The sequence below is a fragment of the Heterocephalus glaber genome, unplaced genomic scaffold, assembly GCF_053883595.1.
Source record: "Heterocephalus glaber isolate CG9 unplaced genomic scaffold, H.glaber_assembly_v1.0 deba00001056, whole genome shotgun sequence".
Classification (NCBI taxonomy): domain Eukaryota; kingdom Metazoa; phylum Chordata; class Mammalia; order Rodentia; family Bathyergidae; genus Heterocephalus; species Heterocephalus glaber.
The window spans coordinates 369,652-394,675 of record NW_028258182.1 but is presented as its reverse complement, the minus strand read 5'-3'; the positions used below and the strand labels follow the sequence as shown (position 1 = coordinate 394,675).

Genomic DNA, 25,024 nt, shown 5'->3' with positions numbered 1-25,024 from the left:
ACCCACCTTCACCATCAGCTCACTCAGGGCACTGTCTCAGCTTTCCCTGATCTCGCATCAGCCTGAGCACTCAGCCCCCACCACCACTCCTCGAGCCTACGTTGCCAGACTGCCCTGCCCACGTGAGCTCTCCAGGTGCGGCAGCTGCCCCAGCTTCAGAGGACCTAAGGGAAGATTCTTGTGCGTTTGCATCCCACTCAGCAGCCCCAGAGGTCTTCACCATCTCAGGGCCCAAACTAGGCCGCCCACGTCCTCAGTCCCCAACACCTTCACGACTCTCTGATCACCTCTAAATAACTCAAAGGATAGGGACGGGGCCCCAGTTAGCCTTGGAGAAATAGAAAATACATAGGAGGAGGCTTAGCTAGGAGCCCCCAGGGAGAGGGAAAATAGAAAACTTATGAACAGATGGGAATTGCCAGGTCCATGGAAGGAACTGTTTTCCCACTGCCTCCAAAGGGACAACCATACCAGACCCACACTTCAGGACAAACACCTAGGCCTTCTCAAAGCCCAGGGGTAGATCATGTAGGCTCCATGGGGACACTGTGGTGTTGGTGTGGAACAGGAGTAAGCTTGGGAGCCCTGGGGCCAGGCAGCGTGAAGTTCTGGGGCTCAGTTCCTCTGCCTACTCTCCAGCAATGGCTCACTGCTTCCCTGAAATGAAACAGTAGTGCCTACTCCACAGTAATAACAAAGTAACTATGCCAAGTACCAGCCCAACATTTGGCAAGTAAAACTGCTCAGGAAGAGCTTTGATTGCCTTGTTTCTTGTTTTAGATTAGAAATATAGCCTAAGCCTCAGAGACACAATATTATGACTGATGCCCCAAAGAAAATATATCTGGGTGGGTTTGAAAAAGTAGGAGAGGGTCTCAGGACATAATATTTTATAGAGAGTGCACAGAAAGCAGTATTTCATAACATACCTACATCTAGGCTGGCCTGGTCTTCATGTTCATTCAGTTGAACCACCAGGCTTTTGACACACTGAAAAAGATAAAGTCAAGGTGTTTTTCTTTAATTACATATATGATACATTATTTTTTGTTTCTTTATCTTGTAGACTAGAAAAACAATTTAGGAAAACATTACTAAACACATATTACCTGTATCGACATCACATAAACAGAAAACTAGTCTTGTGTCTCAGCATTACTTAAGAGTTAAAATTAAGGAAAGGATCTGGTCCGAGCAGAAACAAACCTGAAAGCTGTCCATAGATAAAACACATCATTGGCAAACATCCATAGATATCAAAATACAAGAACAAATTTGTTTTGGAAAATGCATTTAATCAGTTTGCACTTACAACTCAGAAAGATGGCTAGGCTTGATCATGAAGTGATTGAGAATTTGATAAAAGAAACTGCATTTCAAATTATTTTGAAAGTGACCTGGGGCACACTTAGGATTTTCCTTCCTAAGGTGTATGACTACAAGATCTTCATTTCTACTTTAACTCCAGATAGACACGAAGAGAAGAAAGTGAGGTAGGAAATCTTACCTTTCCATTCTCCTTTTCGGGTGGTGATCCGCTCAACACCAAGTTCTTAATCTCTGCAAAAGGAATAATTCTCATCAGGATATGCTGATTACAGTTTTTGTTTGAAGAAGAGGAGGAGGAAGGGGAAGAGGAGGAGGGAGTAAAGAAAGCAGATGACAAGTATTGATGAATTGCATGGGAGCCGTCTGCACAGAGCTAGCTAGGTTTCTAAACTCAGCCCTCCTCAGAGAAGAACGTCTGATCACCTGACTGCCAGGCTCTGGTATTAGTTGTATGGACCAAGATGTAAACAAGCACTGGAACTCACAAGGGAAATCCTAGGGAGGAAAAGAAGCATTGGTAGATAAGTGCCCCAGATTTCAAAAGTAAGCTACTCACTCCCGAAGGCTCTTCAAAATAGCAGACATTTTCAGGACATGATGCACACCCACCTGAGGAAATCCCAAATGTTTGTCAATTTCCCCAAATCTCACAAGTTTTAATGTTTCAAAAGAGCATAACTTATTCTAGAAGAGATTTGTCCTTCCTCTCCTTGCACTGAAGGGTACACATCTGTGCAGCCCCGAAACCCACCTCAGCCAGAGGGGCCAGCTTCACCGTGACCAGCCCCAGACAGCCCAGCTGTTCTCTCGCGGAAAAAGTTTTTTCTGGATCTGGTGATCCGGGTGTTCTGAGATGAACAAGGGAGTCTACGTGAAAGGCCTTTTTCTCTGTGATTTAACTGATTGATTCTCTCCCCAAATACACAGTTTCCAGGAAACAAGAACCTCTGCTGTTAAAATAACCTTTGGGAGCAGGTTTGGGCCTGGGGAAATTAAGTGCTGACATTCTTAGCAAGGGCAAATGGCTAAAAATCTTTAAGCTGAATGTGTATGAATGTCTGTGTGATACTGTGGGGCCCTGGGCTTTTTTCTGGAATCTCATCTTCCTGGGCCTAAGGTCCTATTAGAGGCAGATCCTGAAGAAAATCTGGTTTTCCTAGCAAGTACATTAATTAGATTTCCCTACTCTGTTTTTGACAAGTCATAATAAGGATGACAAATTATAAATAGGGAGTAGTAAATAACGTGAGGATGGAGCAGATAAGCCACTGTCCCAGTTCCCTTGTGTTTTAAAATAATTTGCTTAAAACTAATTTTCAATTTTTTTAAGGAAGTAATACATTTGTATTCCAAAATAGTATATCACTCTTGATATCAGCTTTCATGATTAAAACTAAAAATGTAATAATGTCAATTTTATGTGGTCATAGCAAGTGTTCTCAGCACAAAATGTGGACAAGACAGGAGAAGACGCAACCTGGGCAGTTTGTCCCTGTCATCTTTAAAGGCACATCCCACTCATGGCCTCCTGGTGGCAGCAGAGTAACATTTGCATTAACTACCATTGCCAGAGACAAGATTGTCAAAATGGGCCCCAAAGCCTGCTCTTGGGTGCAGAAGTCCAAAACACAAGGTTAAAATGAAACTTTTCATCACACCACATAGATGCAGAAAAGTGATGTGAAGCACCTACCATGGCGTTTGCCACATGGTAGGTAGACAACAGTTTTGAAACTCATACTTACACCATAAAAAGGAAAGTAGAGAAGATAATAAATCCAACATGTTAAAAAGAGAAGGGAGGGCCAGGGATTTAGCTCAGTGGTTCCACTGCCTGCCTTGCAAGCGCAAGGACCCAAATTCAATCCCCGGTACCAAAAAAAAAAAAAAGAGAGAGAGAAAGAGACGGGAAGGACAATCAGAACCAAAGTTTCAACAGACATATCTGCATTAGCTATCAAGAGAGACACACTTTTACTTTGCCCATTGTAGGATATTCCTTTAAAGCCATCTCAAACCATAAGCTCTTAAATGATTATTATACTGCATCTCCAAAAAATTCTGTACATGTATGGCAACACACATTTTATTCTGGATCATTAATAAGAGAGACGACAACATCTGCAGTCCAGTTTGCATTATCAAAGGATGCAGTCACACCTGATAATCAGTCCCCTCTTTCTCCCAACTCCCACAAGCTGGTGAGCTGAGCTTTGCACACTGCTGTGCCTATGTCTTCTTTATAGTCTACTATGATTTTTATCTTTCATTTTTAAAACAATATGAACTACATTAAAACAGGTCAGTTTTCATTAAAATGACACTTCATTTTTAAAATAACTTTCAAAATTATAAAGTTTTTATCCTAAAATTATTTTTTAAATTTTTTTGAGAATGTGCAGATTCAGGATATCTTTAATTAATCTTAAGACTAAACAGAGCTACATCTCAGAGCTTTCAAAGAATTTGGCACTCATTCTACTTGAGTTTAATTAAATTGCTTCAAGAAAGTTTCTGCTAAATTAACAGGATCCTTTTACACTAACCTACTGTACCACCAGTTGCACAGTGCAATCGAACCACTCATTGCCATAGCAACCTTCAGCAGGCAATGGTATCAGTAATTCTAGCTATTCTGTTTTAAAGACCTATTAATCTTGCCTTCAAGGCCTACCCAAAAGGATCACCCTTCTAAATCAGACTTAGCAAACTTGATAAACACGTTTTTTTATTGCCAAACTATAATGGAACAAGAGATAATCTCTAGTACTTATGTTCACTAGGGACACAGTACCAGAAAACAGGTTTTTAAATCAGGGTTAAGTAGCTGAGAGATTAGTATCAATGTTTCATCAAGGAGATTTGCCTTAAAAAGATCTCAACTTTCTGTATGAGTTTCACCATCTCCTTTAATAAAATGAGACCAGAGTTGACACACAAACAAAGAAAAGCCAGGAAGGACAGCAAGCAGAATCCTAATCAGGACCATAAAGACCACCAGGGCTGCTTTATCCTATCTTCAGGTTTAACTGTCCACAGCCAAGTCCATACTGGGCTTAGATCTGCAGGGCAGCAACCAGAGCACAGCCCTGAAAATGCTAAACAAAGAAACCCTGATAGATTTATCATTGTCCCATGTACCCTTTCGCAATACAGAAGGAGGAGTTTCAGAGTCTTCTCTGAATGAATCTTTTTCTCCCAAGAGGCTGTAAATTCTGGGAGAGCTGGGACCAAACTGATTTTGGTGCAATACTTATACCTTCTGCTTGGCACCTACCATATTTCCCCAAAAGTGAGACCTAACTGGAAAATAAGCCCTCGCATGATGTTTCAGATTGTGTGTAATATAAGTCCTACCCCAAAAATAAGCTGCAGTTAAGGTCATCAGCCAAACAGACTCACTATGTCCGTTGCAACACACGACTGATGCATTGAATTATAAAATAATATTATTAATACATAATTAAATATAAATGAATAGAGTGTACCCCTGAAATTCCCCGGGGGGTCACATTCCTAGAGCATCCACACACTGAAAAACCTTGAATGTCAGATATGGTCAGAAAAATGCCTATAAATGCCTATATTTATAGTTTAAACCCTGAATATGCTATGTCTCCTGCAGTTATGTAATTTAATAAAATACTGTATACAGTACTGTAATAATTTAATTTAATAAAAATACTGTACAGTAGTTCAACCTTCTCCTGGAGTGTCTTAAATTTCTTCTGGCATTTAGGTTCATTGCCAGAAGCCTTGGAAGGTGCAGGGCATTTTGGTGGCATCTTAGGGATCTTAGGGCTTTAAGAAGAACAAAACTAAGAACACTGGAGACAGCTGCAGGCAGTACAGCAACGTGTTACGATGAGGGAATGCTGGTGCATCTGCCACAGGGCGGCAGCCAATCAGTAGCAAGGAGAACTGAATACTGCTCTCGGATTGGCTACTTGCAAACTTCCCACCAAAAAAAACTGCGAAGGGTATTTGCTTTTTCCTCGAAATTGAAGGAGTTTCTGCGAAAAATTATTAATTAGGTTCTAAGGAAAAATCCGCGAACGACTGAGGCCATGAACTCTGAACTGCAACTTCATGGGGGTATACTCTAATATCATTGACATTAATACTTAAAATAAAAGATAATGTAAATTATAATTAAGTATTTGTAAATATCCCTGCAGGTGCTTTAGGATGAGAAGTAAATGCCTATGAAAACAAACAAACTCGAGACTGATTGCTGAGTGATAATTCGGAGTACAGAAACAATGCGCAAATAATGTGCGCACTTGATAACGAAGGGACGCGGTTGTGTCTAATCTTCAGAATTCAATACACTGAGGGTTGTAACGGATGTACTTAAGCACACGTGTCAAATAAAGAAACATTTTCTGAATTTTGGTGCCTGCAATTTGTCATCATTTTTATGTGAACCATCATTTTTAACAGTCATCATTTTTGTTGCCATTCTATCTCATAGGTCTTCAAGTAACACTTGATTTAATGGAAACTTGGTGAAGCCCAGCATACAAGAGGTTGTGACCTGGGTGAAGAATTCACGGATAGAATCGCTGACAGCTGTGTTGCCAATGCACTATGAGCAGACTACACAGACAAGAAATGCTCATTTAAGGAGAACTCTGTTGCTGGACACCAGATGGGGGCCAATGGTTCTACAGGAAATGGAGTCGCAAGAAATTTAGGCTGGAATTCGGGATATGGAGAATTATGATGATGTTCCAACAGAAGATGACATGACTATTTTAAGGTAGATTTTTATACATGAATAAATGTAGTTTTGTACATAAATAAAAATCAAATAGTTGTACATGGAAAAAAAAAAAAGAAGACATTCCCTGAAAATAGGCCCTGTTGCATCTTTTGGAGCAAAAGTTAATACATGACCTAGACTTATTTTGGGAGAAAAATAGTACCAGGTGCTGAATAAATAAATACTTCTCTCTTGAACTTACATCTGGTGGCCCAAAATACCTACAGCTGGCAAGATGTGGTGGCTTGTTAGATAAACAGTGGCTCAGAACAGGGAAGGGAAAGTTGTTTCCTTTTTGGAATTACTAATTCAAACACTAGCACCATTTTATCATCGCTTCTGTACTGCTGGGTGGCTCCGACAGGGTGAGGGCTTTCCCTCTGCTTCCCCTGAAGTCCCAAAGCAACCCCTGCACTACAGGTCCACACTCCTGCTTCCCTGCCAACGCTTTCACCTCCACACACTGCTACAATGTTTTATCCCAGTGTGCAGAGCCAGCTGCCAGAGAGCTAACATGGCCAAGGGAACAAACAGTATTTTTTAGTACAGTAGTGCATGTTTGTAGCAGATAATGATTACATTTATTGTGTGAGAATTTGTACATGTACATAACACATCTTAATTCTTTTTTTTTTTTTTTTTTTTTTTGGTACTGGGGATCAAACTCGGGTCCTTGTGTGCTTGCAAGGCAAGCAGCAGAACCACTGAGCTAAATCCCTGGCCCTCATCTTAATTCTTTTTATCCCCTCCCCACCCCCATCCTTCCTTGCTCCCTCCAACTCCTGGTCCTCTTCCCATTTGAAAAAGCTCTATTTCCTTCTTTTTTTGGCAGGTGGGGGGGATTCTCTTTTTGTTCCCTGTTCTCTTCCTTCCCTCCTGCTACCTCTTGTTCTGCTTCCTATCTGAAAAAAGATCTCCCTAGTTCCTATTAGCTGTCCCTTATTTTGTTGTTTATTTATATTTTGGATTTATATTTTGGATTTCTCATATGAGAGAAACCATGCAATATTTGGAACAGATCTCTCCTTTTATGTGGTTTTTTTTTTTTTTGGTACCGGGGATTGAACTCAGGTCCCTGTGCTTGCCCAGCAAGCAGCAAAACCACTGAGCTAAATCCCTGACCCGAAACCATGCAATATTTAAACTTTTGTGTCTGATTTATTTCATTTAACATTATGGTCTCAAGACGCATCCATTTATCTACTAATGACTCGAGTTTATCCTTCTTTATGGCAGTGTAGTATGCCCTTATGCATAAATACCACATTTTCTTTACCCATTCATATGTTGATGGACATAAAAGGCCACTTCCAAAATTTAGCTATTATGAATTGCACTACTATAAACAGGGGTATGCATGTATCACTGTCATACGATGTCTTTATCTCTTTGGGGAAGATACCTAAAAGGGGAATAGCTGGGTAAAATGGAATTTCTAGTTTCAGTTTTTGGTGGATCTCCATACTGATCTCCATAGTGGTTGTGCTAGTTTACATTCCCACCAACAATGTAGAAGGGTTCCTTTTCCCCTGCAGCTGATCCAGCATTTGTTATTATTTGATTTCTTGATGATAGCCATTCTTTCTGGAGTAACATAGAATCTCAGTGTTGTTTTAATTTGTATTTCTCTGATGGCCAGTGATGTTGAACATTTTTCATATATTTATTGGTCATTTGTACTTCTTCTGAGAAGTGTCTATTCATTTTTGGAGCAAACACTTTTATTCTAGCAACCATTACAATGTTTTGAACTTTTCTTTTAACATCCTAATTACCCCTTTAACACCCTAATTACCTAATTATCCCTTTTTACAAGAAAGGGGAATAGTAATGAGAACTTACATTTTGCCTGCCCAGTACAATGTGGACTGGGAGAAACAATATGTCCCTTGCTTCACCCAAGAGCCTCTGACTCCTATCAATTCCACAGGCTCAGCCTGTCCTCACCATACTACAGCTGCAGACAAGGTGCCTGAATTAGAAGATATTCTAGCCCCAGCAATTCAAAAATGTGCCCCTTTTGGGGTACATGTTTGCAGGGCATAATGTTTGCACTCCTTCTGTGGAGTTGGTACCTGTACATAGCACATCTTCATTCTTCTTTTCATCCTATTTCCCCTCCAATCCTTCTCTCTATCTCCTGATTCCCTTCCCTTTTAGAAAGATCTATCTCCCTACTTCCTATTTTCTTTTATTTTGCTCTTTATTTATATTCTGGGTTTCTCCTAAAAGAGAAACCATGTAATATTTAAGCTTGTGTGTCTGATTTATTTCACTTAACATTTTAAAGTATCTTTTTTATATTTATACTCTGCACTATTTCAGAAAGAAAAAATCTTTTGAAATAGTTTTATAATTTAAATTACTTGCAATACTGTTTTGAGCCACAAAAGTAATTGTTTAAGAAAACTTAGAGAGGACTAAGAAAAATCATCAATACAACCGGCATTAAATTTTATATGTAGGAGGAGTTTATACTAAAGTTTATAAATTATATATATACAAAATAGCTTTATTGAGGTATGACTCATATACCATGCAATTCACCCATTTAATGTATACAATTCTATTGGTTTTAGTCTATTCAGAGCTGTGCTATCATTGCCATGGTCAAGTTTAGAACATTTTTATCACTCCAACAAGGAAATCCACATCTCTCCATATTGTCCCAGCTGTCATCCACCTCGTCAACCATTCACTTACTTTCTTCTCAATCGATCTGCCTGTTCTGGACATTTCATACAAATGGAATAACAACATGTGGTCTTTTGTAATTGGCTTGTTCCACATAGTATAATGTTTTCAAGGTTCATCCACTTTACAGTGCTATATCAGTACTTCATTCTTCTTTATTGCCAAATAATATTTCACAATATCTCTATATATACACTACATTTTGTTTGTTTATTCCTTAGCCAATGGACATTTGGGTTATCTTCACTTTTGTCTCTTATGAACAATGCTGCAATGAACATTTATTTGCAAGTTTTTGTGTAGATATGTTTTCATTTCTCTGGAGTATATGCTTAGGAGTATAATTATTGAACAATATAACCATCTTTAATATACTTTCATATAGATTTTTAATCTCCTATGTACCGTCCCATCATAAAATCTCAAAAGTAAAGAATTCAGTCATAAGGGTAAAAGTAACCTCGGCCCAGAATTTTGACTGCAATTATTAATTAAGCAGAAGCTCAATGTAATTATATTTCAAACTGAAGTTGGGATAAAATTTTCTTAATTTAACCAATTGCTTGAATAAGATGCAAGTACAGCGGCGTCTCTGTGAGATTTGAGTGGCGGAGTGCAAGGGCCACAGTGCGTGAGGGCAGCATAGGGATCTGGACCCTGTGGAGCAGAAGCGCCCGGGACCAGAAAGCAGGAGAGCGCAGAAAGCCTGTGGTTTTGAGCTCGGAGCAGTGATGAGCAACAGAGAGAGGGCCTCTCCCAGGCTGGTTGTTGAGAATTGAAGCCCACTGGGACAGCAAAGAGAGTCACTGGAATAAAGACACAGTGGACTGCAGCAGTTGGTGAGTTGTTGGGGTCAGCACCTCCTACCAGAGCTGGGACTTGCTGCGGGGGAAGAGCAACTCAAACCTGCAGTGGAACCATGCAGAGTACAAACCCTGAGGAGGTCAGGGAGCTCAGTTCCAGCCTCACAGCCAGAAACCAGCCTGAATTTCAGTGGACTAGAGCTGGCTCCTTGTGATTAATCAACTCAGATCTGTACAGTACCCACTTTGTCTACCAGTGACAGCAGAGACACGCCTAGAAGGGGTCATTTTTTTTTTCTCTTCCTTCTTCATTTCTCTCCTTTCTTGTTTCTATTTTTGTTTTTTCTTGATTATTCTTATTTTTATAGGGGCGAGAATATGGTTCCTAGTTTTCTTGTTGCTGTTGGTTTATTCTGTTCTTGTTTATATGCCTTCCTTCTCTCTTTTCTTCCTGTCTTCACCAATTTCCCAAAGTTTGCATGATATTCCTGTGTCCGATAGCCTTACTTCTAATCTTCCCCTCTCCTTCTGTTTCTCTATATTCCCCCCCAACAACTCCTTCCAAATTTTCTTCCCAGAGGGTAAATACACTACATTGAAGGGCTTATTTACTGCAAACATATTTCTGGTTTGTTCTAGATTTTGTTACATAACCACAAATGCACTTCATATAGTTAAAGGTGGCAAATTAAGAGTTACCACAGTTTGTCATTTCCTAAGCTGTTTGATGCTATTTTAATGCTGATTGTATTGCTTTAGCCAAGGTGACACAATCATTCTTTTTTTAAATTTAATTTTATTGGGACATAATCGTTTTAACTAGTTGTTTTCCCTGTATACCAAGACTGAAAATCCCTAAGGGTCATTAAAAATATGATAGGCCAGTGCCAAAGAACCAGAGGCTAGGCTAAGGAAGCAGCAAACTCTCATCCTCAATAAAATGAAGAGGTAGGATCTTGCAACAGACTCAAAACACAAAAGCCTGCTATACCTGGAGTCACCTCCGAGAAGTAGCCATTTCTTAAGGGTTCAAAATGCTAGCAATAAAGATACTTGCCATAGGTAATCTATAAACATCAGCCCAGGAATTAAAACCAAAAACATCAACAACAACAACAGACAAATAGAAACAAGAAGACACTATAACAAGATGCAAACCCAGACTTCCAGCTCGCCAAGGGCAAACTTGGGGGCAAGGAGGTGAAACAATCCAAAAGTCAACCACCTGGACTCCTTGAAGCGGTAACAATAGGAGTTACAAAGCAGATGAAAGGGGCTCTGGAAAAAATATCAAATCAGAAATAATTTCTTAGGTAACTACAGAGATGGTGACCATAATGAAAAACATGACTAGTAACTCTAGAGCAGATACAGATTTTAAAAAAAAAGAGGAGTTGAAGAAAATGATGGAAACCCTGAATACCGAGCATAGGAAAGAAATGGAATACATGAAACACATCCAAGCAGATATCCAAGAGATTAAAAATTCCATTGAAAGTTCTGCAGCAGAATAAGTAAATGTGAGGACAGAATTTTAGATACAGAAGACAGGATGGCAGTTAGTGAACACAAAAAGAAAGATTTCTTAAAAACAAGGGATCATGAAAAATTAATCCAATTGATGACAGATGGTCCAAAAAAGAATAATTTAAGATTGATTGGAGTTAATGAAGGAATACGAGATGCACAAAAGACATAAATATTCACAGAAGTAATCACAGAAAACTTCCCAAACAAGGAAAAAGAATTTGACGTACAGAAAAGTGAGGCATATAAAACTCCAATTAGTCATGATCAAAAAAATCTACACCCAAGCATATAATAATCAAGATTCCAGAAATCCAACACAACAACAAAATATTCAAAGCAGTTAGAGAAAAGAAACAAATCACATGCAAAGGAAGGCCCATCAGAATCACAGCAGACTTCTCAAAACAAACCCTCAAGTCAAGGAGAGCCTGGAGTAAAGTATTTCAAGGCCAAAAAGAAAACAACCTCCAACTCAGATTGATGTATCCTGCAAAACTATCTTTCAAAATTGATAGAGAAATGAGATACTTCCACAACAAAGAATACCTGAGGAACTCCATGAAAGCCAAACCAGCACTCCAAAACATTCTAGAAGATATCCTAGAAAGAAACAATGACCATTACAATTCCATGAGCCCCAACAGAATGAATCCACCAGGGAAGGTAAGAAATTAAATGGGGGGGCAGAGTCAACAACAGAAAAATATCATGACAAGGATAAGTCAGTACGTATCAGTTATAACCATCAATGTTAATGGTCTCAATTCACAAATCAAAAGAAATAGACTGGCAGAATGGATCAAGAAGCAAGACCCAACAATATGCTGCATACAAGAAATACACTCGACTAAAAAAGAATGTCATAGATTGAAAATCAAAGGATGGAAAAGAATATTTCATGTGACAGAAATCCAGAAAAACACAGGGGTAGCTATTCTATTTTCAGACAAAGTGGATTTCAAGCCAAGACTGATTAAGAGAGACAAAGAAGATCACTACATCCTTGTAAAGGGAACAATTCAAGAGGAAGAGATGACAATCATAATTATATGTGCACCAAATACTAGTTCACCCAACTATATAAACAAATATTAATGCAGATGAAAAAAATCAAGTAAGCACTAATCCAATTGCAGTGGAGGACCTCAATACCCTACTGTCACAAATAGACAGACTAACTAGACAAAAAACCAACAATGAAATACTAGAACTAAACAAAACTTTTGAACAAATAGACTTAATAGATGGCTGTAGAGTGTTCCACCCCACAAAATCAGACTCTACATTCTTCTCAGCTGCACACAGGTTATTCTCCCAAATAGACCACATGCTAGCTCATAGAACATGCTTAAGTAAATGTAAAGAAACTGTATATTAGCATACCATAGCACAATGAAATTGGAAATCAATAGCAAAAGAAACCATAAGAATTTCATAAACACATGGAAATTGAATAACTCTCTCCAGAACAATGGGTCACAAATGAAATTAAAGAAGAAACTAGACAGTTTCTCCAATTAAATGATAATGCCAATACAACATACCTGAATTTATGGGACACAATGAAAGCACTCCTATGAGGGAAATTCATAGCAGTGAATGACCATACTAGGAAAACAGAGCGAGCTCAAATTAACAACCTAAGGCTAAACCTCAAGCTTCTAGAAAAAGAAGAGCAAGGCAAACCCAAAGCTCATACAAGGGATGAAATTAAAAACATACTTGACTAACTGTGTGTTTGGGCCAGGGATTTAGCTCAGTGGTTTCGCCGCCTGCTGCACAAGTGCAAGGACCCAAGTTCGATCCCCCGTACGGAAAAAAAAAAAAAAAAAAAATGAGAGCAGAAATCAATGCAATGGAGACTAAGAGAATGATACAAAAACATCAAATCAAAGAGTTGTTTCTTTGAAAGATTAAATAAAACTGACAAACCCTTAGCCAACCTTATCAAAAAAGGAAAGAAAGGGCTCAAATCCATGCAATTGGGAATCACAACAAATCCTGTAGAAATCCAAAGGATCATCAGTATCTACTTTGAGAACATGTATGCTAACAAGCTGGAAAACACAGAAGAATTGGACAGGTTCCTAGATACATATGAATTACTAAAGTTAAGTCAAGAAAATATAAGAATTCTAATCAACCCAATATTAATCAATGAAATTAAAAATGTAATTGAAAACTTACCAACAAAGAAAAGCCCACATCCTGATGGCTTCCCTGCTGAATTCTGCAAGAAATTTAGAAAAGACCTAATGCCACTACTTCTCAAACTCTTTAATAAAATTGAAAGGGAAGCAATACTCCCAAATTCATTCCTGGAAGCAAGCATTATCTTAATTCCAAAAGCAGAGAAGGGCCCAACCAAAAAAGAGAACTACAGGTCAATCTCTCTAATGAATATAGATGCAGAAATCCTCAATAAGACACGGGTAAACTGAATGCAGAAGACCGTCAAGAAGATCATACACCCTGACCAAGTGGATTTCATCCCAGGGATGCAGGGATGGTTCAACATACAAAAATCAATAAATGTAATATACTATATTAATAGAGCCAAAGACAAAAACCATATAATAATCTCAATAGATGCAGAAGAAGCATTTGACAAAGTTCAACACTTATTCATGATAAAAAAAAAAAAAACCTACAGAAAAATGGAATAGATGGTCTTTATCTCAACCTGATAAAAACCATCTATGAAAAACCAAAATCCAACATTATACTAAATGGGCAAAAACTGAAATCTCTCACACTAAAATCAGAAACAAGACAAGGATTTCCACTATCACCACTCTTGATCAACATAGTTCTGGAAACATTAGCCACAGCAATTAGATGAGACAAAGAAATAAAAGGAATAAGGATAGGAAATGAAAAAGATAAATTGTCATTATTTGCAGATGACATGATCCTCTATAGAAGACCCCAAAACTTCACCAAAAGACTTCTAGATTTAATAACCAAATTCAGTAGAGTAGCTGGTTAAAAGTTCACTCGAAAAACAATAGCTTTCCTGTACATGAATAACAGACACACTGAGAGAGGAATCTGGGAAACAACTCCTTTCATAATAGCATTCCAAAATATGAAATACCTAGGAATCAATCTAATGAAGGAAGTAAAAGACCTCTGCTTTGAAAACTATAGCACTCTGAAGAAAGAGATTGAAGAGGATATAGGAAATGGAAAGACATCCCCTGTTCTTGGGTAGGAAGAACCAATATAGTGAAAATGGCCATACTTTCAAAACTGTTATAGAGATTTAATGCAATTCTGATTGAAATTCCAACAGCATATTTCACAGAACTAGAAAAAACAATCCAAAAATTGATTTGGAACCAAAAGAGACCTAAAATAGCAAAGGCAATTCTAGGCAACAAAGGCAAGGCAAGGGGTATCACAAGCCCCAACTTGAAACTATACTACAAAGCTACTATGATAAAAACAGCATGGTACTGGCAAAGAAACAGACCCGAGGATCAATGGAACAGATCAGAAAATACAGAAATAACTCCAGACATACTCAGCCAACTCATCTTTGACAAAGGAGGCAAATAACCTCACTAGAGGAAAGATCGCCTCTTTAATAAATGGGGCTGGAAAAACTTGGTCTCAGTTTGCCAAAGATTAAAACTAGACCCATATTTTTCACCATGCACTAAACTAAAATTGAAATGGATCAAAAATCTAAATATTAAAACAGAAACACTATACTTGCTGAAAAATAGGTTAGGCAGAACTCTTGAAGACATTGGTGTAGGCAAAAACTTTATGAACAAAACTTCGGTCACATGAAAACTAGTACAAAGTATCAACAACTGGGATCTCATCTTTTTAAAAAGCTTTCCACAGCAAGGAAAGTCACAGAGTCGAGAGACAACCCACAATGTGGGAAAAAATCTTTACCAGCTGTTGCTCAAAGGACTACTTATCTAGAATACATAAAGAACTGAAAAAATGAGACCCCCCAAATTCAAAGACCCAATTCAAAAATGGGCATGTAAAATGAACAGACATTTCTCAGGCAAAGAAGTAAAAGCAGGAAATAAATATATGCAAAAAGGTTCAACATCACTGGTCATTCGAGAGACGCAGATGAAAACAACACTGAGATCCACCTCACTCCAGAAAGAATGGCTGCTATCAAGAAATCAACCAATAACAAATGCTGGCAGGGGTGTGGGGAGAAAGGTACCCTTCTCCATTGTTGGTGGGAGTGCAGACTGGTGAGAATTTATTCCAAACATGAGAATTTACTCCTCCTGTGTAATCATATGTTGGTATTCAATATCCAGCTATATTTTAGCTCCCTCAATCTCCCCTTTCTAGCCATTTGTAATCACTATTTTACTTTCTTCTTCTAGGAAATCAACTTTTTTTCACTTCCACCTATAACTGAGAACATACATTATTTGCCTTTTTACGCTTGACTTTTTAAATTGTGTTGAAAAAATTAAAATCCCATACCAAGGGCTTAAACAGATAATCCTTGTTAAGATTAGGACAGTGTTGTCACCAACTGAGTGATCATCCTGCAGAAAAGATTCCCAACTGCCACTTTAATTCCCCAAAACACAGACCCAGCTCCCCTAGTGTAAAAGACCTATATCTTTTTATTTTTCCTGCTGCAACGTGTTTATTATGTGCCAAAAAAATTACTCCACAGCTTACTCCACATGTCTGTAGGGGAGTGCAATCTTGCCTCCAGATACTGCAGTGAGGTAGAGACTTCACACACAGCTTCACAAAACCCACAGAGTAGCTGGGATATGCAACAGTGCAACATCAGCTCAGCAGGAGGGAGGAGGGGGTTATGACACTGGTTCTTTGGCACACAGCTTCCCTAAGAGGGGCAAGTAGTATTTAAAAAAATATAAGGAAAGTCAAGTTTTCAAATTCCAGTAGCATTTCAGTCAACTGCAACTGTTGATTCATACATACCTCAAATGAAAGATGTAAGGAAGGGAACTTGCCCCCTCTAAGAGAAAGGGCTCCTGTGAGCCTTCATCCGCCCCCACCAAAAAAGCAGCCTTTTTTTTTTTAAGCTCAGTTACAAAAGAAAAAAGTCTTGTGACTTTCCAATTAAAAACTTCTATCAACCTCCCACCCATATAAGTGCAACTTAAGAAGGTGCAATAGACCTATATCTTTTTTTTTTTTTTTTGGTACGGGAGATCGAACTTGGGACCTTGAGCTTACGAGGCAGGCGCTGGAACCACTGAGCTAAATCCCCAGCCCTGATAGACCTATATCTTGATAAAACATTTGAACCACATGTGACAATTTAAAAAACCCTTAAGTAAGATCATTTCAAATAAAAATTTTGGGAAGGAAACTGCATGTGCAAACTGCATGTGGATATAAAGTCCTCTTGTTTTCCTAGTGTCACACAGGAATTATTCAAATAAGAACACGCCTTGCAACTATCTGCCCCTACCCAGCATCTCACAAACCAGAGCAAACTGGGAAGTGCCACACCCCATCTAAAGAATGTTCAAAGGAAAAATCTGCTCACCTCTAGTCACCATGATAAGAATGGTTCTGTCCTGGAATCTGAAAACACAGACATTTACCATTAAACTCACTATGAGCCTATGTTATACAATTTGCTATCAAAATGGGCCATCCTGTGCTAGGCATGCGCCGTTATTAGATACTGGGAAGATACTTCATCCACATTTTCTCATTTCAGTCTTATTATGAAGTATCAAATGACACTCCCACCTCTACTCCACCTCTACCACCACTACTCCCTGCCATTTTCACAAACACAGAAGAGTGATTGGCATAAGGCTGAGAAGCCACTTTGTGGCATAGCCGATGTTTTCAGCACAATCTGCTTGCTGCTAGCATGTGTCATCAAGACGAGCCTGTGCATGTGGGTCACAGATCTCTCAGTCGAAAGGACCTGAGACAGACTACCATTTGGAAAACAGGTCATTGCCAGGCAGTGATTCCAATGTTTGCACTTTTTCCATCCCCAAAATGCTGAAGAAAACTAAATCAGCAGCCTGAACACTAAATGGATAGGTCCTCTGCTATACAGAGATGGTTATACAGAGGAGGTTGCAGTGAGGCATGTGGAGGGCAGTCTCTTAATCGGACTTCTGACTGCCTGGGCAAGCTGTGTCACCTCGGGCATGTTATATCACCTCTTTGTGCTACCACTTCCTCATGCATAAAATGGGAAGACAACTCTTCCTTGGCTCCACGTCATTCCCCACAATGGCTAGAGTGTGTGGTGCATGAGTGCACATGCCTCATTCAGCTCACAGTTGCCTGCCTGGGACTAAGAACAGTGCCTGGCACACAGCAGATGCTAAAAAATGCTCAAGGGACACTAACAAAAGTAAACTCCTTGAGAGTGGAGTGTTCTGCCTTTGCCTGTTTATGGGTGCTGCTGTATCACCAGATGCCCAGAACAGTGCCTGCTACAGGTAAATATTCACTGCATTGCAAAGTAGAGGGACCTGCACAGATGAGGACCTCTGTTCAGACCCACAGCCTCTCTGCAGGGCCACACAGGAGTGTCTTAGCAGCTGAGCATTGCTGCCTCAGCCACAAGGGAAATGATTTTACCCTCTCTTCTATGATTAAAACTCATTCCAATCCCACTTCCTACTTCCGTCTCTACTTTTTGGTACTGGGGATCAAACTCAGGACCTTGCGCTTTCGAAGCAGGCACAGTACCACTGAGCTAAATCCCCAGACCCCTATTTCCTTCTTAATGGAAACGCAGAAGGTAATTTATGGGGGAAAGCCAACAAAATTACAGACAAGTGGCATAAGAGTTGAGACAGCATTATCATATAGTTTCCTTCAAGTACAAAAAAATAAAAAAGAGGGCTGGGGATTTAGCTCAGTGGTTTCGCCGCCTGCTGCACAAGCGCAAGGACCCGAGTTCGATCTCCAGTACCAAAACAAAACAAAACAAACAATAAATAAATAAATAAATAAAATAAAGAAGGAACTGGATTCACATAGTAGTGAAGAGTATTATATTGGTTCTCGGCTTTCTTTGTGGCCCACAGACTCTAGGCAGGCAGTCGCCTCCCAAAAGGCATCAAGAATGTGGCAGGCTGTTGGGAGGCACAGATAGTTTCAAAGACTCAAGGTGTCCACGAGTAGTTTGCAAAACACCTCCTGGGCGCTTCCCAGTGACATAACTGTACCGATGAATGCTGAGAACCCAGGTTATAGTGCAAATGGAGCAAATTAGGTCGAGAGAGGAGAGGGTCAGGAGACAGGAGAAATAGCATCAATCTCCAAAGCACCTTCCACAAACCACTTCTGTGAGGTGTTCCATGAAAACTATGCAAAGGGGATTCTTTATAATCAGTTAAACTGGAGAGCTGATAGGTTACACAAGATTACACAGATTTCCTGACTGTCTCTTGACTTACTAGAACCTATGAAACATTAAATGCATTCTAGAACTTCAATATGAGGCTTCATATATAGAATTTTCTATGTATTTGCCTAAATAATACTGATTTTCAGAACACTGTCTAAGACTGAATAATACTCTTTCGGAAATCTTAGAGTGATCCAATAAGGACAAAAAGCAAACAAAAGAATGGAGCCTATTTGTGGATTACTAAATACTAATAATTAGTTTATTAATCTGAGTATATCAAAGGCAAGATGACTTTGGGCTTATTTAATGCATTCCACATAATTTCCTATTATTCTAGGAATACTATTACAATCATGAAATAATGAAAATATAAGTGGCTCTTAGGAATAATAATAATAAAACCTTTTATCACACTCACAAAGACAACAAAGCTAACTCCCAGGCTAAACGAGTTATTATAGTCTTTTAATCTATGACAGCTACAGATACAAGCTTAGAGACTCCACCTCTACCCATTGCCCCAAGGGGAGAAGAAAAGCACAATCTATTAAAAAAAAAAAACTCCTAGTAGATCTCAAGGGAAAAGTTCATTTTAGGGGTAAGGGGTGGGGAGAAGAAACTCAAATACTGAAAATGCTTTGTCCTTCCTCTTGGGTCTCCTCCAGGCTCTTGAATAGACAAAAACCAACAGAATACAGTAGTCTGGACATTAGTTGACTACTGCCCTCTACTGGAATGTGCACCCTGTTTCTAATATTCTTTCAAGAGTAGGCAAACACAAAAGCACTGAAGGTCTACAAAACATATACATGAAGTATTTGGAACTAGAGGACTTCGATATTTGTCCAAATCTTTTTGGCTTGGTGGCTTTGGTCATCTTCACTTGGGTGCCCCACATGCCCTTCAAACTCAACCCATCTAAAAGTGAGTACACTTCTGTCATAATCCTGCTTCCTGCAATCCCACCTAGGGACACTCCCAAGAATGGAGGAGCCACTCTTCTCCTTCACCATTGGCACCCAGTCAGACCCCGCAACTTCAGAGCAGTACTCATCGTCCCCATCTCTCCTATCATCACACAGCTGTGGAGTGGCGACCCTGCTGAATTACTTTCAGCAGCCCTCTGGCTGACAATCATCTCCTCAAATCCATCCTCTATACTCTCACCAGAGCAACCTTTCTAATACAATAATCTCATCATTTGAGAGAGCTGCCAAAGATGTTAGGGGGGCATCTAGCTCCTTGCCTCTAATATAAACCCTGCCAATCAGCCCACCTGTTACATCTCATTTCCTGGTGTCACCACCACTGCCATGTATACACATGTGCATGATACACACACACACACACACACACACACACACACCTATACTACAAGGACTGCAAAATGACCTGTGTTTCCCCCAATGCTTCATAATGTATCATCTAGTTCAGGACTCTATTTTATAAGTATTTCCACTGCCTGAAATTCCCCCTTTCTCCATCAGATCACAGCTCCAAGTTCACCTCCTCCAGGAAGCTTTCCCTGACCCTTCCTCTGTCACAATCTGCAGCATCCTCACTGTACGATTTGCAAATGACTCCTAGAGCACTTAATCAGAGTCTCCTTGGAGAGCTTGTTTCACTGCCTCAACCCCAGACTGTCAGCTCCATGGGCAAAGAAATTGGAATCCCAGTACTTATTTAGATTTCCTTGTTCTAAATTAGTTTGAAGAGGAATGACAAGGGAGGAAATATATACAAGATGATCTAAAAAATCAGAAGCTGATTTGAAAATCACAGCGTGGGGGCTTAAATAAGAAATAAGGGTAGTATAAAAATGTAGTCAGCAATGCCATAGGCCTTGGCAATTGGCAGCCAAGAAACTTAGCTCCAAGTTTTGGGGTTTTTTAGCTCCAAATTTTTATCAGCCCACTAGAGGTGAGAAACCAGATTAGCTACAATTGCAGCAATAATAGCAGGCCAAGTGCTGAGCAGAAGCCAGCATTTGTAACATGAAACCAGGAAGAAGTTTCTCCTACTGGTCTTCAAGGAGGTAGCATGAAATAACTCCTCCTTGGGCAGGAAGGGCAAACAGTAGCACCCTCAAAAGCCAGAAGCTTCACTCACAGAAAACAGCAAAGGCACCTCCATTGCAACCAGATCTCAAAGTTTGGCAGGAAGCTCAGAGGGTCAGGCTTAACCCAGAGGCAGGTGCAGTGTGAACAGCTACACAGACCTCAGCCACTCACTGTAAATGTCCCTTCTCCAAGACTACCTTCTAACAGCCTATTTCCTTCCATCCTACCTGGAATACAGCTGGTCTGTGTTGCCAGTTAAAAGCAAAACCACACGTATTAACTAGCTGTTAATATTGGTGACTTAGGAATAAGAACCTTACCTTATTTTTCCTCCCTAGCCCCAGTATCTAACATGATGGTTCTTAGCCCTATCAGGCCAATGTCCCTTAAGATTAATAATAATATACTCCTTACTATCCTGAAATTAAATATAAAAATAACATAACTCTACCTGCCCATATATACATATATATATATGTGTGTGTGTGTGTGTATTTATATATATATGACCCTATCTTTACTTATAACCTTAAAAAATCAAAATCAATAGTACCCTAACTAAAATATGAAGCAAAAGGAAAATAACCAACACTAAGACAATATATATTTCAATATATAAAACATTTTCCCTAAAACACAATGATATGGTCAGATTTTTGCAATTACTGTCAGGTAATCAAAATGCATTCCAGACGAAAAGTATAGGAATCTGCAAAAGCAGGTAAGAATGATTGGTAGGTTAAAAATTCATGTTTAGTACTAGGGCACACTAACAGACCAGACTTATAAGTATAGGGAAAAGGTATGTGAAATGCAGCAAGGATTGCACGCCCAGATAAACTGCCAAGTTAAAGAAAATGAATGATGATGTCCCTGCAAGTGAGCTGGGTGCCATATACCGGGGCGGTGTCAGAATGATTCCATGCACTTGATGTGAAATAGAGTAGTGACACTGTATGATGAAAAATCTCTCTGTACATCAACTACCAACATGAACAAAACTGTGCATTTGGTCATGGAAACAGCTGTATGGGACAATTCTCAGGTGTGTGTGTGGGACTACACCATACTTTGATGAGTCTCACCTCTAAATGTTGGTGGTGATGTTTACTCCTCATGTCAACAAGCACCCCTTCATCCCTTCATGATCCCCATGGAATCCCCTCTCAGTCTTGCTGCCCCAAGCACAGAGAAGCTCCACAGAGGGTAAATGAGTAAAACAACAAACAACCAACAGAAAGACTGAGTGAATAAACTTTGGAAAATGAAAAATCTGTGTCGGGAGAGTGCTCCGAAAATTAGGAACGTAAGGGCGTGGCCCAGGTTTGGCAAATGGCACTCAGTGAACGCCAGCTGAAAACATGGAAACAGTTGTACATTATGTCTGGTGCTGCCGGAGAATGCACGGGCTTTGTCCTACTCCATAACCCCAGATCTTGTCTCTGAGCCCCATTTTAGTTCCTGCTTTGTTTCACTGTGCACTTCAACAAACTAGTTAACCAGATTGTCCTGGTGCCTTCGGGGTTGCATAGGTGGGGCAGGACCATGCATACCTTCTTCAGTTTCTGCAGCTCCAGAGGGCATGATTGATCTTTCCTTTGGCCTGGCTTCTTGCTCAAGAGCCTAAGAAATGAAACAGAAGGGTAAAAAAATTATCAAAAAACCATTTGAGGCTAGAGTTATCCAACAAAAGATGAAAATCAATCAAGCACTAGGAATGCTGGAAGGAAGGAGGGAAGGAAGGAAAAGATTGAGAAGGGAAAGGAGGAAGGAAGGGGAAGGGAAGGGAAGAAAGGAAAGGAAAGGAAAGGAAAAGGAGAGAAGAGAAGAGAAGAGAAGAGAAGAGAAGAGAAGAGAAGAGAAGAGAAGAGAAGAGAAGAGAAGAGAAGAGAAGAGAAGAAAGAAAAAGTACGCACGCATAACTAGTGCCCAGGATACAGGGACAGAAATCAGGAGAAACCTAGAGGTAGAAGCCAAAACTGTTCCTTGGCTGTTTCTGTAGGTCATGAAGGTTCTCAGGAACATGATGTTCAAGCCAGAAAGAGAACAGAGAATCTCAAAGTGAAAAAGAAGGGTCACTGGTTTATTCTCTGGAGCATCTCACACCCAAATCCTAAGACACAGCAATGTCAGAGGACCAGATGAGGGGCAGGACTGTAATGATAAGGAGGATCCAAAATAATCATGAGTTGGGAAATCACACTTTGAGCTGCAAGCTGGCACACACTGGCACAAGCATCCCTGGCTCAAGCTAAGTTGGTGAGTCTTCTCCAGGTTGAGAGTTTTCTGCCCTCTGGGAACAACCTGGACTTTCCTTTCAGACAGATTCCCCACAGCCAGCAAAAATGTGAAGAAACAAAGAATTATGTGTTGATATGCCAAATGGTAAAACAGCCCAAGATTGTATGAGCACATGTTCCAAAATAAACCTTCAGCTTTTGGGGGCAGGTAACCATACAACTAACATAGACCCCTGCCTCCTTCCCGGCAAGTTATTAAGCTCAGAGGATCAAATATTGTATTCTTTGACCATTTCAGAAAAATATTCTGAGGCCAGCGCATGAAGAACATGAAAATAGACACAATTTACTGAATCACAAAGGGGCAGGGAGCACAAAGTGCCTAGTCATTCACTCTCAAGGGTCATTAACTTTCTCAGCTCTTGCTGGACACAGGGTTTTGTCTTCCAGGGCCCTGGGCATCAGGGGATGGACAAGAGTAGGTCTGCAACAGGACAACCTTGGGCTAGGAAAGAACCCTTTGTCCTCCAGTGAGGGGAGGTGCCAAGCCTACATTTTAAGAAGGGCATCAAATAATGCCAGTTTCTTATCAGAACAAAACTTGGAATAAAATACTATCTTTCTGGTAAATGAAATGTATGAAAACTTAAATTTTTACACCTAGCAGTTTAGGACGCAACTTTAGAAAATTTAAGTGTCGTAGTTGTCTTGTTCATTTCAACCCAGTTCTAGAACCAAAATATCAGGATTCGGATTTATAGAAAGGCTTTCTGGGGCCAGAGATTTAGCTCAGTGGTTCCGCCGCCTGCCCTGCAAGTGCAAGGACCCGAGTTTGATCCCCAGTACCAAAAAAAAAAAAGGTTTTCTTTTGCGGAGATAATTAAAAAATAATTAAAAGATATAGCAAAGATCCTGCCTATTCACAGGTGTGGGTAGAACTCAGTGGCAGAGCACATGTTTACCATGTGCAATGCCCTGGGTTAAATCCCAACACCAAAAAGGAAAAAAACTGTTTTCCCTAATCTTTAATTTCTTTTTTTTTTTTTGGTACTGGGGATGAACTCGGGTCCTTGCACTTGCAGGACAGGTGGCAGAACCACTGAGCTAAATCCCCGGCCCTAATCTTTAATTTCTTAATAGCTGTCTTTACAATCTGGATGTTTAGCACCAGCCTGTCATTTTAATCCTTAATATTTATTACAAATTGTTATGACACCATCATCAAATGGAATATAGAGTAAAAAACATAAAACCTCTGCAAAGTGTGGCTTCTGAAGAGGATCACAGGAACAGCTCTGGGGGACAGCAAAGCCAGCACAGAACCTCTTCAGCAAGGTTTTATTGCTGCTGTTCTAGAAGGCTGCAGGTAACTGGGCAATGCTCACACCTGAGACTACACACATCTCATTGGAGGAGACTGAGCATGGACTGGGATTCAGTAAGCACCAATCAGCCCCTCAGGTCACTGTTTATAGCTGCCATATAAAAATGAACTTTTAGACATGCAAGATTCAATAAAGCATGAATATTTTCTGTATGTAATCTATAACAATCTCATAACATTTGTCATGCGATGTTGTAAAGCTTCAGTGTAGGGAACTCATTTAATAAGTCCCACTTGCTTACATTTAAAATAACTTCTAACCAAATAAGAAGTACCACAAACAATTGTAAACTCAAGAATACCACAGAATTGTTTTGTCAGGCCAGTCAAAATGTCAGAAAGAATCTCAACTATTTCCTTCCCTCCTGGGGCCCCTGCTCACCACCCCACCATGTACCTCTAAGTAGAAAGGAGAGTGCTGAAATGGGAGACTACTGCATTTTAACTGCTATATTTATCAAGTGTTTTCCATGAAATGAAATGCAAACCTCAGAGAAGGTGGAGAACCACCCCTTATTGGTCTTTGGTGTTGTGAAGTCTACTATAACAAATCACGGAGGTATCTAGATTTATTCACCATAAATCTTCCGCAGAAGTTATCAATATTATTTCAAATGTGTATGAAAGATGTCACAAACCCAGCCTAAGCAGTTGGAGGATTTGATAATGAAGTGAGTGCCCAGTGAGTTCTGCCTGCACATAGAGCTTGCTCTACTGTTCCCAGGAATTCAGTCATCAAGTGCCACTCTGCTATCTAAGTGTCTCTTCTGAGGATACATGCATTGCTGAGCTGTGTCCCTTGGGGTGGCAGGGCACAGAGCTTATCCTGAGAACCTCTACAAGGCAAAGCCAGCATCTG

At 39.8% G+C, this 25,024-nt stretch overlaps 1 protein-coding gene across 3 annotated transcripts in view; it reads right to left on the bottom strand.

Annotated features, from left to right (window-relative positions):
- Arhgef28 (Rho guanine nucleotide exchange factor 28) overlaps positions 1-25,024 on the bottom strand; it is a 328,072-nt gene that overhangs the window by 141,994 nt on the left and 161,054 nt on the right. For all 3 annotated transcript variants that reach the window (XM_021251666.2, XM_004874150.4, XM_087209586.1), the window contains 3 exons: positions 22,095-22,164; positions 1,508-1,560; positions 930-990 (listed from right to left, as the gene is read on the bottom strand). In XM_021251666.2, the coding sequence (XP_021107325.1) occupies positions 930-990; positions 1,508-1,560; positions 22,095-22,164 (184 nt within the window). The remainder of the gene's footprint in view (positions 1-929; positions 991-1,507; positions 1,561-22,094; positions 22,165-25,024) is intronic.